Below are 13,843 nucleotides of genomic sequence, written 5' to 3' on the forward strand. Positions count from 1 at the left end.
CAATGTGTCTTGTACATAGGAGGAACAATAACAAGAAAACTTCTGTCTGGCCCCTGTCTACAGTGTGATAAAGGCATGAATCCTTACGGAATTTTATGGTTACCTTCTGAAGTACCTTCAGGAAATATGCACAAATAGTCTTTTATTGTTTTTAACAGAAAAAATTCAGAAGTAAAATTAATATTTTTAATAGCAAGAAATGGAAAAACCATTTCTGTCTTCCGCCCAACATGTGGGAACACTAGAGTTTTAAAAGTAATTTTATTGTATTTTTTTGAATAGTCAAATCCTCTGAGTACAAGTCCCACAATTTACAAGGGAGTTCAATCTATAAGCTTCATTTTTGAAAGATTGAAGTGAAATATGAGGAACAGTTATAATGAATAAAAATCCCAGATGGAAGTGACTGAAATTAAAAGAATCAAGCAGTATTGAGAGCTGGGCAAACTGGTGCCCTCAAATTTGCTTTTAATTAAATATTTTGATAAACTACTAGCAATAATGTCTATTTCAATTATTGTAACAAATTTAATCCTGGGAAGAAGAAATACTCTGAGAAATAATTTCACAAAGCCATTGGTCGTGCTTAAGAGCCCTGAAATCAAATTATTTCATGATAACATGTACACATAAGAACAAGTTCACTACAAGTTAGAGTCTTTCCAATTTGGTATTTGAGGTATTAGTAATTTCACAAATGCAGCGGCACCTGGACTGCATGACCAGGAGCTTGATCATCCAGGGGAAGCACAAGGGGTTGATTATCTTTCTGTACAAAACTCTCCTGAGCATCTAGATATTATGTTCTAGATAGATTTTGAGGGCTTAGAGTTGCTTCTGGAGTCTGTTTAAGAAATAGCTGATATAATTTTTATTACTATTACTACCAATAAGAGTTAATTACACATTATTTTGGCAAAAAGTAAGAACAATAGTAAAAAAATATCGAGATAAAAGTATATGTAAGTACCAAATTTCTGTCTAATTGAAGGTCCAATGACAATTTCTGATTTTTATGGAAAACTGATCTCACCAGTGAAATGAATTGCCCTGCATTTCTGGGAAATAGCTCTAATTAAAACAGGCATTGAGAAGGAATGGGAAAATGTTTATTTATTGTATGGCTTTTCCCAAAATCACTTCACTAATACATTGCTTTTGGGGTGAGGTATGGAAGAGAACAATGCAATGATGGTTAATTTGCTGTAGCTGAAAGACAAAGTATTTGAGACAGCTAAATAGATAAATAGAGCTAGATCATACAAATCTTAGTGTTCTAGAAACCCACATAATTTCACCAAGTTAATAAATCGAAAAGCATATTTAATGCACAGACAAATCTGCCTCGCCCGATTTCTCAAGGTACAGCTACAACTATGCCTGCATTAACTTTAATCTGGAGAACATGGTACAGATGGCAACATAGCTGTAGTTTCCTTAAATTATGTATTTGAACCTGGAAGCCTGTGCCCCTCTCCAGACCAAACCCTTTTTTTTTTTTTGAGCATTCCTTCAAGAAGAATTAAGTTGTAGACATCTAAAGTTGCTTTGCTTCTGAATGAAAGCATCTAGGCAGAGATTTAATGCTCTCTGACTAATGCACTCTAACTTCATTGTATTAGTTCATTTATCTTAACTTTCCTGAGAGTGCTGCTCTGTAGACAAGCACTTAGTCTGTTAGCTGGAGCAAGCAATCTCTGCTTCATGCTTACTGCACTCATCACCTGGCTTTGTACTAAGCAGCAGACTTAAGACTTACTCAGCTGGAAACTATTTTTGCTTCTTTTAGGTACAGAAGCAGTGCCTTACTACACCTCTTCTTTTCACACTTTCTGTTTTGGAAGGTGGAATGTCTTTGTTGGATAACTATCCAAGACAAACTAAGTCACATCCCCCTTCAGTATATTTTCAATTTGATGCAAATAAAATCTGTGATGCTGATTGAAATTAGGAAAATCCTCTCACATATATGCAACCCTTCTTATTTTTATTTTTTCTGTGAAGTAGATAGCAATATTAAATTTGGAATACATAGTTAAATTACCTTGAAATTTTCCATTATAAGCTTCTATTTTAGATTATTTATAAATTTATCACACTCCAGTCACTTAGGATGAGATTTCCCATGTTCATCTTTTTGCCTTAGGCTGAATTTTCATTCAAAGACATGCAAAAATGTTTCAGCAATTTCCAAAATCTAGGTTAGTGAAAATTAGGTTGGGGTGTTATATTTTTTCCAATGTTAATAAGACTTCAGTCTGAGCTTATGACCTTTTGGTATTTGCAAGGAAGTCCAAGAAAATTTCTTTTAATTTGTGGAAAAAATTTAGCCTCTACCATTGCCATAAATCTACTTGGTTTTAAGTCTATTTTGCCTTATGGATGTCACCAGCATCCTAGTAGCAAAAGCAATAAAAGAGGTGATCTTTTAACTACAAAATGTATCATAAAACTAATAAAATGGTTGAATTCAAGTTGAATGAACAGTTTCAGTTTCAGCATTTTTCAGCTGAAGAGGGTGAAAGTAGTCTTAAAAACTTTTTTTTATGTTTGTGTTCTTTCTTCCCCCCTTTTTTTTAATGGAAAATAATATCCAATCAACTCTAATTTTTTTCACAGAAACTTGGCAATATGGCCAGCCTGGCTAATTCTAAAATTGAAAGCTTGCACCTAGAATTTTGGGCTTGAGAAAGAGCATATGTTAAGCCCTTGACAAAGAAAAATATATCCAAGTGACAAAATATGGAAACAATCTGTAGACAGTGATGTATTTTCTATGACAGAACTTTTATAACACATGAAGTTGAACATGAAAATATTTTGGGGGAGAGTTAATATGTTAAGAATCATCAGATTTAAATTTGTTAGAACAAAAGCTTCAGTGGATTTTGTTGGTCTTGTGACTGAAGAGTCAAAAATGGCCAGTGATCACAGCCCTGAAACATGAACGCTTTAATTTTTGGCAGCACCTGCCCTTCCCAAATAAGGGAAGCCATAGCTCTGACAGTGCCCATAAGAGGTAATGATAAACATTACAATCTGAGATTAGCAACCTCTGAGGCTATGGGGATATCAGCACACAGGATAAGGCTCTCAAACTAACCAGAGATCACCTTCAGCCTATAATTGGGAAGAGAAAAATAGCTTATGCTTATGCCAGCCTGGTCTCTGCTTATCCACATTCCAGGCTCCCTGCCCAGATACATCAAGTTACTTTTCTTTCTCAAGAAGGGGCCAACTTATCCCTTCTTCATGTTTTAAGCTGTAGTCCACAAAAATATTAGTATTTCCTTGCGTTTTTGCTGTTTACATCATTTTGAGAATGTGAAACAAATTTAAATTAGATTTTTCTATCCACTTTCAGGTCTACTGACATTCAGTTCAGTTAGTGTTTTTCAAGGCTCATTTTATGGGTTTGCTGTGTTGGTATGGGTTTTGTTTGTTTTGATTTCTTTTGGGTTCTTTGGTTTGTTTTCTTGTTGTTGTGTGCTTTTTTTCTCAAATCATGAAATAAGGAAATGCTATGGAAAAACTACTTCAAATTTTTAAAAACCCACAATAATCTCTCTTACACAAGTAAGATGCCCTGTGGATAAATCCAAGCTTTCTGATTATCAATCTGTTCTGCATAGTTCAGCCATATTTTCTGGCATAGAGACTACAAGAGCTTTTGTCTGAATGTGCAGAAGCTCATGTTTCACTCACACTGACCATCACATTCTTTGCAAAACTCTGCTGTTGGTCCTGCCAAAACGGACAAAAGCGTTTAGGATAGAGCAAGCATCTGCTAATACAAATGCAAGATGTAAAAGCATGCTACAATTTCTGCAAAAATACTCAGTTTGGGGAATGATTTTTTCTTGGTATGCTCCTAGCTCTGCTAAAGCATTTGGATGAGTTGCAGTCTGTAATTCATTCAATAATACATTGCTGGTGCTGCTGTTTTCTTCACAGCCTGTTTTTTTAATGTAAATTTGCTGTCCACATTCTTTAAAGACTTTGAAATACCTCTCTTCAATCTTTTTCAACTGTACGGCTGTTTTTTATCACAATAATTTATTTGTTACAACTGAAAGTGAATTTTGGATAATCCAAACACATATAAGACATAATGAATTTACTGAATGTTCTGAATGATTTTTCTTAATCATTACAACTTGCTTTTTAATGTGGAAACACTCAGCCAACAAAAAAGTGCTTGCCCTTTTGTGAAATGGCATTCACTGCAAAGCTGGTGAAATTAATAGATACAAAAGCATAATGTGCTTGTTTATAAAGCTCACTGTCTTCTAATAAGAATTTGTTTTACTTTTTTCCCAGAAACCTAGGTACAGGAAAGAAAACAATATTTCCCTGAAATTATGAAATTCTAGTCTTTTAGTAGTATGGGTTTACTAAGAATAAAATCATTAGTATGTGGGATTGAACCTCTTCACAACATGGTCTGAGACCTAGGTGGGCAAGAGAGTCTATAAGGACTCGTGTTTGCCTGCCTCTTGCAGGACATGGAGTCGGTTGTGTTTTGAACAGCTGCTCTTCCTGAGGTTACACTCTGATTAAAAGAGATGTTTTCTTGTTAATCCATCCTGTGACGGAAGTGACAGCTAAAAATAAAGAAAAAAATAGCATAGAAAGCAATATGCTGGTCAGTTTTTTGTTAAGAATAGAAAGCAATGCTGTCAAGGGCTGAAAATAATTTCCTCTGTCAGAAATCTAAGAGTCAGGGTGGTTGTGTAATGAGACCAAAAGAGAAAGGACAGATTAGATTGGGGTTGCTGAATAATCACTTCTTTCAGAAAAATATGGTCTGATATCTGAAGACTTATTCAAGGAAAATATTTCTCTTGGACCTCTAATTAAATGTTGACATTCAGAAGGTCTATACATCATCAAGTACCTGTGACTCAGAGCTAAAATCCATTATTTGGGTTCATGAATGCTTTACCTTGATCACTTTCATGAGATAATAAGTGTGTTTAATACATCTAGATTAAAGATTTATTGTGGGCTGGGGTTTATTTATTTGTTTATTATTTGTAGCAACACAGAGAGACAAACCTGAAAAACCAGAAAAAACTGAGAGGAAGGAACCCCCAAAGGGTATGTATTCAGCTTTTGATATTCCTTGCCTTTTTATAAGTGATTCAAAATAGTCTAATCTATTGACTCTTAGACTGTTCTTGTAGATCCCAATAATATTTAAGGATGGAGGAGGTGTTGTGAAAGCCAGCTGGAAGGAGAATGAGGTTTTTAAAAACAATTTGAATTAATCACTCTACAGAATAGCTGAAATTACATTCAGATAGTCTTTACTGTACTAATAAGTTAGGTAAAAGTACCTAGAGCACAAATTGGTGTTCTTTTTATTCTTCTTGAATAAATCCAAGTATTTTACTTGCCCTTGAGAATATTTTCCACCAAAAAGTAATTAGTAAATTATAACAAACTGGAAATGGTCCATGTAGAATTCGGCTTTGGAAATCTGCTTAAAATAAAAAAAGGGAAAAAAAAGAAAAAAAGAGGAAAACTAAATTCCTCCAGATTAATTTCAGAGACACTGGGGAGAGGTTTTAGAGAGAATTTAATAATTTCCTGGTGGTGTATGCCAACAAAAAATTACAGATCTGTTGTAGGAGTCAGAATCAAGATAATGCTTACTCTCCACGCACAATGGGTGAGATTTATCTCTGGGTTACAATAGCCACTGTCTATTTTACCTTTTGTGAGGATATTTTAGCCAAATGAAATTTTAGTGGAGTGCATCTACTTGTCAAAACACTTAATTCTTCTGAGAACATGTCCTTTGTACTAACCTATGGTTAATGAAGTCTTGCGCTGGAGGAAGAAAAATATTCTGGAAGAGCAAACAGGCCAATGACCATAATAAATTACCAAAACAAGAAAAGGGAAATATCCAGCCACAGTAGACTTATTCAGGCCAAGAACTCAAGTGAAGGTGAACTTCCTGAAAGCTGTGCTTGACAAGGCCTTTCTAACAGTCTCTGATTGGAGCTTTTCCATTTCATATAAGTAATTCAAAGTGCCTTGAGCTAACAAGACTGATTTTAGAAGTTAATGGCAGGCATATAAGTTGACGTGTCTCTTAGAATGAATATTTATTGGTAGAAACTAGAATGGTGATAACATGGGAAATTTTTTCTGGGGTTTAGAAAAATTACAAAGCAAAAGCAATAATGTCCATATTAAAACATGAATTTATCTTTAAGACTTCTGTTATAATGTGGAAAACCTGTGGAATTCTTCAACTTGATTTCATAGGAGAACAATATTTAATGTTTTATTAAGTTTCTTAGAACAAGAAAAAGATTATTCCAGCCAAACTCAGATAGCCAGTGAAAGAAAATCACAATTATACTGCCCTTGCATGCCATAAACCTTATTAATATTCTGTCTACCTAGTGGTATTTTTTCTTGAAGTGAACTATTTGTTTTATGTAGTGAGCTATTGCGAAAACTGCTACAGAAACACTACTGTGTATAGAGATTCTCTGTATTCACAGTGCTAATAAACATTACTTTCAGACTGTACATTAAATTTAAAAACTAAGACTATGAATGTGTGTCTTTCTAAGGTCCATTTCATTATATTGTGACTGGGAGACCCTAGAGACTGCATCCCTGTATTTTTGCTGCCTATTTTCTACATTATATACATTGCCTTTTCAAGATTGAGATAATGGAGTGTATAAATAGCATCCTATTCTAATCTATAATCAACTTCTGGGATGAAGTTTAAGGAAGTTATTTAATGGAGAGTAATTGTAAGTGTCTCAGTCACTTAGCAGTGTCTCAGTCAGAGATGTCAGCCATATTCTCAAGTATTTCATCACTATATTGCTTAAAAATGTGGAAGCCTGAATATTGCCTACCACTCTTTTTTACATCCAGTTACATATGGAATTCATGGTACGGTAAAAAAAGTTTTTTATCTCCTCATGTTAGACAAAAGGAGTTTTACTAAACTTGGATGAAATCTCCACAGGAGTTAGACTTAAGCTAGGCTTGCATTCTCACAGCTGTTCTTTCAGAAGTGCTCTAAAACCCACTCACTTATTTTTCATTTTCTGGAACATTACAGTGTAATTGTAAAATCCTAAGAAAAGTGAGTGGAAATTGTTCTGTGAAAGACTGGATAGCATAATGCAGTTCCCACTGTCATATTGTTAGTTTTGCTTTGCACATACTGGGTATCTAATTATGGTTCTGGGATCATCATTGCCAGGGACTGATCTCAGCTAGTGTCCATGTCTGTGTCCATTACTAACCATCCATATCCCTTACTGGTTATCCATTTCAAGCCAGCTGGCAAGTCACAGATGTATCATTTGCACATGCGATTCTCTCCTGCTCCGAGATTGATTCCGGGGTTTTTACAACCTGTGTCTGTCTGAGTATGCGGTGGCCAAGGTGCAGCCCTCTCCCTACCACAGGCAGTAGCATTTACTGTGAGCTGTGCCTTAGTAACCAACAATTTTCTGGAATTCTTCTGGAATTGACAGACAATTGCAAGAGATGATATGCAGCAAACAGCTGAGGCATGTTACCATGGCAGTAACTCGTTAGCCAGAGCTGGCTGCTCACACCCTGTAGAATGATGTACACTGTAAAAATATGCACGGGGCAGCTCAGCAGTAACACACTCTGCCACTTAGTATCCCAAGGCATCTTTGGTGAAATTGTTTTAAAATCTTAATTTTTCCCACTTTTCTTTTTCTATTTGGGTATATGTATAACACTTTTTTTCTTTCTTAGTGACAAGTAAAGACAAACTGGAAAGACTAGAAAAACCTGAAAAAAAGGAAAGGCATTCAGGTAATTATTTAATGTCAGAATTTATTTTACATAAGGAGGTACCCTAAAGCTTATTCTCTACTCAATTTCCATTTATGTATCCCTTCGATTGCAGAAAAAAAGAGTTATGAAATATTATGAATAAAAATAATGAAATCATAACAAATTTGCAGTCTTACACAATAAGTAGCATTTAATATTCCTCCTGCATGTTTTTTGTTTGTTTGTTTTTTTCCTGGGGAAGGAAGATAATATATTTTGTACTCTGGATTAGTGTAATCTTATGATAATCACTGGGTATTTCCAACACTTGCAATAAGAATGGTTGCTAAGAGACTATGGTCACCCAAGAAAAAGGCACCTGACAGCCCTTTCACAGAGGTAATCAGGAAGGCCATGTGTGAAAAAAAATGCATTTTAAATAAAGTACTGCATAGGGCCACTGAATATGCCAGGACAAGTTCTTTCAGTAGTTACTTGCAGTAAATAGATATCTAGCACTGTTTTATCTTCCCCAGTACTTACTTTCTTTTTAAACACCAGCTCAATGCTCATGCATACATTTCTGTGTTCCTAGGATAATCTCATACTCAAATAGGGAACTCTGTGTTTTCACACACATGATCCCTGTAGGTCACCTCAGGGCACATCAGCCCATGCATATATCAGTTCTGCACATCCATGGACACGTTACTGTGCACACATTGATCCCAAAAAATTAGCAAATCAGAGCCCACACAGGAGAATATTTCAGATTACCCACTACTCAGTGACTACCTCATAACTTGGGTGTATTCTGAAACCTGAGCCAGAAATCTAGGAACTACAGAGCTGTTAATTTCAATTTGTAAGGTGGAAATTAAAAGCAAACAAAAAGCCCCAAAGAACATTAGTTATAATGTCACTGCAATTAGATTTGTAATTAATTATAGTGCTTAATCATTCATAGCTGGAAAAACTGTTAGTTGCTCTGTGGAGTTCAGAAATCCTTCAGAAACTATCCAAAGTAATAAACAAGAAAGCTAAAAAATAACAATAAACCAAAATAAATCAATAAAATACAGGATATAAATATATTTAAAAAGAAAAAAAAATATAAATAAGTATGACTCTTCTTGACTATCTTCTTTCATGGGATTACTGGAGCTAGAAAGGCTGCTGCTCCTCCAGCCAATGGCAAAGACCTCAGTGATGGCAGATGAGATTTTGAAAGTTCCAGTTCCAAGTTTTGGTATCAACAACAAACAGCAGCAGCTGAATCAATCTTTCTCATTCTTTGCATGCATGACCATGGTGCCAGTGTGTTTCTTGACCCTTTTTCTCATTCAAATGCAACTTTTTTTTTAATGACCATTGAGATTATTGGTTTTATTTCTAGCTGTTCACAAAGAGAAATCTGAAAAACCAGAAAAACAAGAAAAGAAAGCACCGTCTAAAGGTATTGATGATCATTATTAAAAGTTGTACAATTTAAGTGTTTGAAATCTTGGGAGAGTGTGGAGATAAGTATTTAAAGTACAAAGCTCTTCTAGTTCATGTTGAACACTTTTTGGGTGTTGTCTCTTTTGCTTAAGCAGGTCTTGATCAGCCCGAGTGAAGTCTTGCTCAGCATATTTCTTTTTGCTTTACTCTCCTGTTTTGATGCACAGAGTTTATTACAAATCATCCTTACACAGCTAAAGAACGAAACCTATGACTATTTTCTTTGCATTCCCTGATGCCTTTTTTCTCCACAAAGAGATTCAGTAATTTGCCTCCAAAGAAGTTTTTCTCTTGTGTATTAGTTTTCAACTGGATGCAGACTAACGCAAGAGTATTTACTATCTCTCAATCTGGGTCTTCCATCATATCCAAAAATAGAATTTCATTTTCTTGCCTTTATTTTTTTCAATAACATTTTAATTTCAGTATATGATTTGCATTGTCTTCTATGGCAGCAGTGGCTTTGGTTAAGATTTACACATCTAATAATTATCATATATATTATGAAGCAATATCATGGGTGTGTGAGGGGTAATTTTCACTATTCTTTTGACTGATAATTCCATCTTTGGCTATGGTTTGGGCAGGGAAATTTAAAAATCCAATCACCTTGCCCTATTATGCCATTTTTTAAAGACTAACATTTATTATTGCTTGGCATTTGAATGTTTTTCTCTGAGGTTAGATATTTCTCTGTGGCAGATATTTCTATAATGAAGTTAATTTTCAGTCTTTGTCTCTTTTTATTTTACTTAGTTGACTCTTGAAGAAATAGTATATAACCAAATTCATATCAGTTTTTTATGGCATTGAGATTAATCCCATGATGTTGAGATGCATGAATTAACTAGGTTTAATTTGAATATGTTCAGACAATATAGGTACAAATGTACAAATCACTCTTTTTTTTAATTGATCATAGTCTAAGGAGAAATGTAAAACAGAAATTAAAAGTGAAGAAAGAAAGAAAGCAGAATGAAGACTTAAAGCCTTAAAAAAACTTTGAAGGGTAGCCATCGTCCAGTCTCTCTTTTACAGGGATATTGTTCATTCTTTTCTACTTTCAGTGTATGACTTGAAAGTGTGGGATTTTTTTTCATAAAATGAAATCATGCTAAAGTAAGCCAGAGAAAATAAATGCCCATAGTGTCTGTGTTGATTTGGAAAGCAAATAACTTCCAAGAATCACTGAGATAGTCCTAATAAGCAGCCAGCCTCTTTACCCATTTATCTTCTGCTAGCTAACCAAATAATCACTCAGAGCCTTAATGTGTTTAATAGCAGCCATGACTCCAGTCACTGGCTGGAAAATTTTATGAAGGATTTGGACACTGTAGCTGTAGATCTTTGTGGCTGCAGAGTGAAATAGCCATGCTGCCCTCTCTTGGATAGTTTCCCTGCCATGAGCCCCTATGGCATCAGGGCATGGGGTCAGTTTTCCTCAGCATGTCTAAAGGTGCATTTCTGCCAGCACTGTGTTGCTGAGTTTTCCATTGCCAGGCCCACCTCCCATTTCTCAGGGATCAACTCTAAACTGGATTAGCTACCAGCAGTGCTGAGGGGCTGCTTCAAACCACTTGCAGTCCCTAGGAAATGAAAATGTTCAGGTTCTGGCCAGCTCTGGGGAATGGGCATACTGAGAGCTGTGTGGCTACTTCTCACACAGTCAGCAGGTTTTCTTTATGCTCATTAAAAAGACTCAAGGTAATTCTTGAGACTCTGGTAAAGGCTCCAGAAAGCCTCAGTGATATGAGTGGTTTTTAAACACATCACCTAAAAACATCTTAAAAAAAAAAAAAAACAAGTCTAAATATCAATCATGTCTTGTACAGGCTGGAGTTCTAGGATGGAATTCAGTTAGAGAGGATGGTTATTATGTAGTTATCAGTTGAAAGAAGTGTAATTAACTCTCAAGGCTGGCTTGTTCTGGTATTGTGTCTAGATGGTGACCAGGAGGGCAAAGATAGAGGTCTGCATAAAATTTTAGCAGCCTTTCTGGAACACAGTCATGTGTGTGTGTGTGTGTGTGCATGTTTACACAGTGTATCTTATGCAGACATGAACTCACTCAAGCTGGGCTCTGAAGTGAACACCAGACTTATGGCTGTGTTTGTTGACAATGAGCCCAAGCTAAGAAAAACACCTTTGTGTAGGACAAATACAGCCACATGGGTTCCTGTTGGCTGTAGCACAAGGCCAATTCCATGTCTGCTCAGCACCTGACATGAACAAGTTTGTTTCATCTGGACTATGTAGTAAAATCATTCCCTAGGAAGCTTCAGATCTGTGTGACTCTCTTTTCTTCTTGTAAAGGAGCCTCAACAGATATTTTTAAGTTCTTTACCCCACTATATGAATCTGAAAACAATTTCAAAAACTGGAAAACAGGAATTGTAAGGAAATGTGAAATTTCCAGTGATGATGTGTTTTGGCAACATTTTCTTGTTCTTTGTGAGATTTTTCCCTAATACACAGTTGTTCTCATTTCTAGTAACTCAAAAAGATGCACCTGAAAGACATGAAAAAACCGAAAAGAAACCTCCTCCCAAAGGTATTTATTTATCTATACTACAGGTTTTTAAGCTGAGTTGACATTGAAATGCATAAACTTTATTTTATTCAAGCAGAGATTGTAAATATGTGTGAGAAATCAGCTACATGAAACTAAAATGAAATTAATATATAATCAGAATTAAAATGTTTGTAGAACATCCAGGGTTTAATTCTATGATTGATCCCTTTCAAAATCTGTTGCAATTTCAAATTGAGAATAAAAGTATGAGCCACCATTTCACTGAAAAACAAGTAAGCCTACCTGCGAGTGCTCTGATATACATTTTCACTATAACTAGTTGAGGAAATTAATTCTCCATTATCCAGCAATACCTGGTTTTGTCTGGGAGTAGTAACATTCTTATATAAATATCTGAATTCTGGTTTGCAATACTTAGATATTCCAGTTTACATATTGATAAAATCAATTTAGTTATCTCAGTGATTTTAACAGAAATGGAGGTCTAGAGCTTAACAGAAAGCATAAATTTGGTAGCATACAAATTTTGCCTCAAGGATGGAGACATTTAGAACTATGAAGAAAACAGGTTTATGAACTTTGCACTAAACAGGTTAATTTAAAACATATCCAGTGGTAGTTTATACTAATACTATTGGATTTTCCACTGGGGTGAACTAGAAACACACATACTGGGAGCATGCATGTCTCAGGTGAGAAAAAGTTGCTGACACACAAAAGCAGAAAGAATGCTTTGGGTCTCACCAAGCTCTGTGTAGCTTCAGCTACTGATACTTACAGTATCAATGGTAATTCTCCTTGGAAGCCTCCTCACTCTGCTGAAGGGCATCTCATGAATTGGTCTCAGACACTCTCAGCCCTGAGAACTGGTATAGAGTCAGACTCAAAAACTCAAAACTTCTTGGACTGAGACCTGGAATCAATTCACGAAAGCAACCCTTAAAAATAACCACACACTATTTTTCCAGCTTACAACAGAGTTTAACTCTGAAGTCTAAACTTGCACATATAAACCTCCCATATTTGTTTGCTTAATGACCAATATCTTTCTCCCTAGTTTATACCATAAAAATGATCTTGTTAGAAGCACTTAATATTATTTGGCATATTTTATCACATTTAGCATCTGCCAAGTTCATGGTATAGCACTGAAATAAAGCTTCTTCGGATCTCATATTTCTGTTTAATTCTGCCTGGTTTGAGGGGATTATAGTTTTCATCAGGTCTTACCAAGCTGTTAATATTGAAGAAATGCTCATTATTAATAGCACAATATAAAGTAAGTGGCACTGAATGTTATGTTGGGGGCAGAGAGTGATACTGAAAGCTTTTTCTTTATTGTCTGCAGAGGAGAAGAAAGTAAAGGTCACTAAAGTGGAAGCAAAAGTCAAAAAGGAAGTGAAGGATGGAAAAGGAGAAGCAAAGACGGCAGAGAAGGTCAAGCAAGCAGAGACGAAAACAACAGAAACTGGGCTAATAAAGGCCAAAACAAAAGTTAAGGAGGAGAAAGCTCTTCAGACTGTAACTAAATCGGACAAGAAAGGTAAACAAAATGAGGAGGAAACAGATGAAGATCCTAAAAAGGTAGTAGGGAAGAAAGAGAGAGAATGGAGTTAGATCTTTCAAGGACCAAATTGCACCCATGAAAAAAAAAAGCACAGTACAAATAAATTCCACATGAACCTCACACTGCTAGGACATGATTACAGAAAATAAAATAAGTTTAATGTATATAATCAGAAGGTTCTAGGAGGTTTTCATGGCTAAAGTTTCATTTTCATTTAAATCCTTCTTTACCAAGGACCAATTTCTCTTCAGATAGATCTGAGTCTTTGTGGATTTGCTCAGTAGCATCTAACGGAGTAGATTGCAAGTAGAGTTATTTTTGAAAATTCAGACTGTCCAATAACCTATTGGGAATTTAGGTTTGTTTCTACATCTGCCTATGCCCTCTGTAACCATAATGAAAGCAGCAACAGTGTAAAAGGTATGTTATAATTTTTCTAACATCATATT

At 35.4% G+C, this 13,843-nt stretch overlaps 1 protein-coding gene across 1 annotated transcript in view; it reads left to right on the forward strand.

Moving 5' to 3' along the window:
* The window catches only part of TRDN (triadin), a 194,110-nt gene that overhangs the window by 36,280 nt on the left and 143,987 nt on the right, over positions 1-13,843 (forward strand). Inside the window, exons 7-11 of the mRNA XM_066546125.1 lie at positions 5,041-5,100; positions 7,774-7,833; positions 9,191-9,250; positions 11,786-11,845; positions 13,176-13,370. Coding sequence (XP_066402222.1) covers positions 5,041-5,100; positions 7,774-7,833; positions 9,191-9,250; positions 11,786-11,845; positions 13,176-13,370 — 435 coding nt within the window. The remainder of the gene's footprint in view (positions 1-5,040; positions 5,101-7,773; positions 7,834-9,190; positions 9,251-11,785; positions 11,846-13,175; positions 13,371-13,843) is intronic.

This window comes from Molothrus aeneus, chromosome 3, assembly GCF_037042795.1.
Source record: "Molothrus aeneus isolate 106 chromosome 3, BPBGC_Maene_1.0, whole genome shotgun sequence".
NCBI lineage: Eukaryota > Metazoa > Chordata > Aves > Passeriformes > Icteridae > Molothrus > Molothrus aeneus.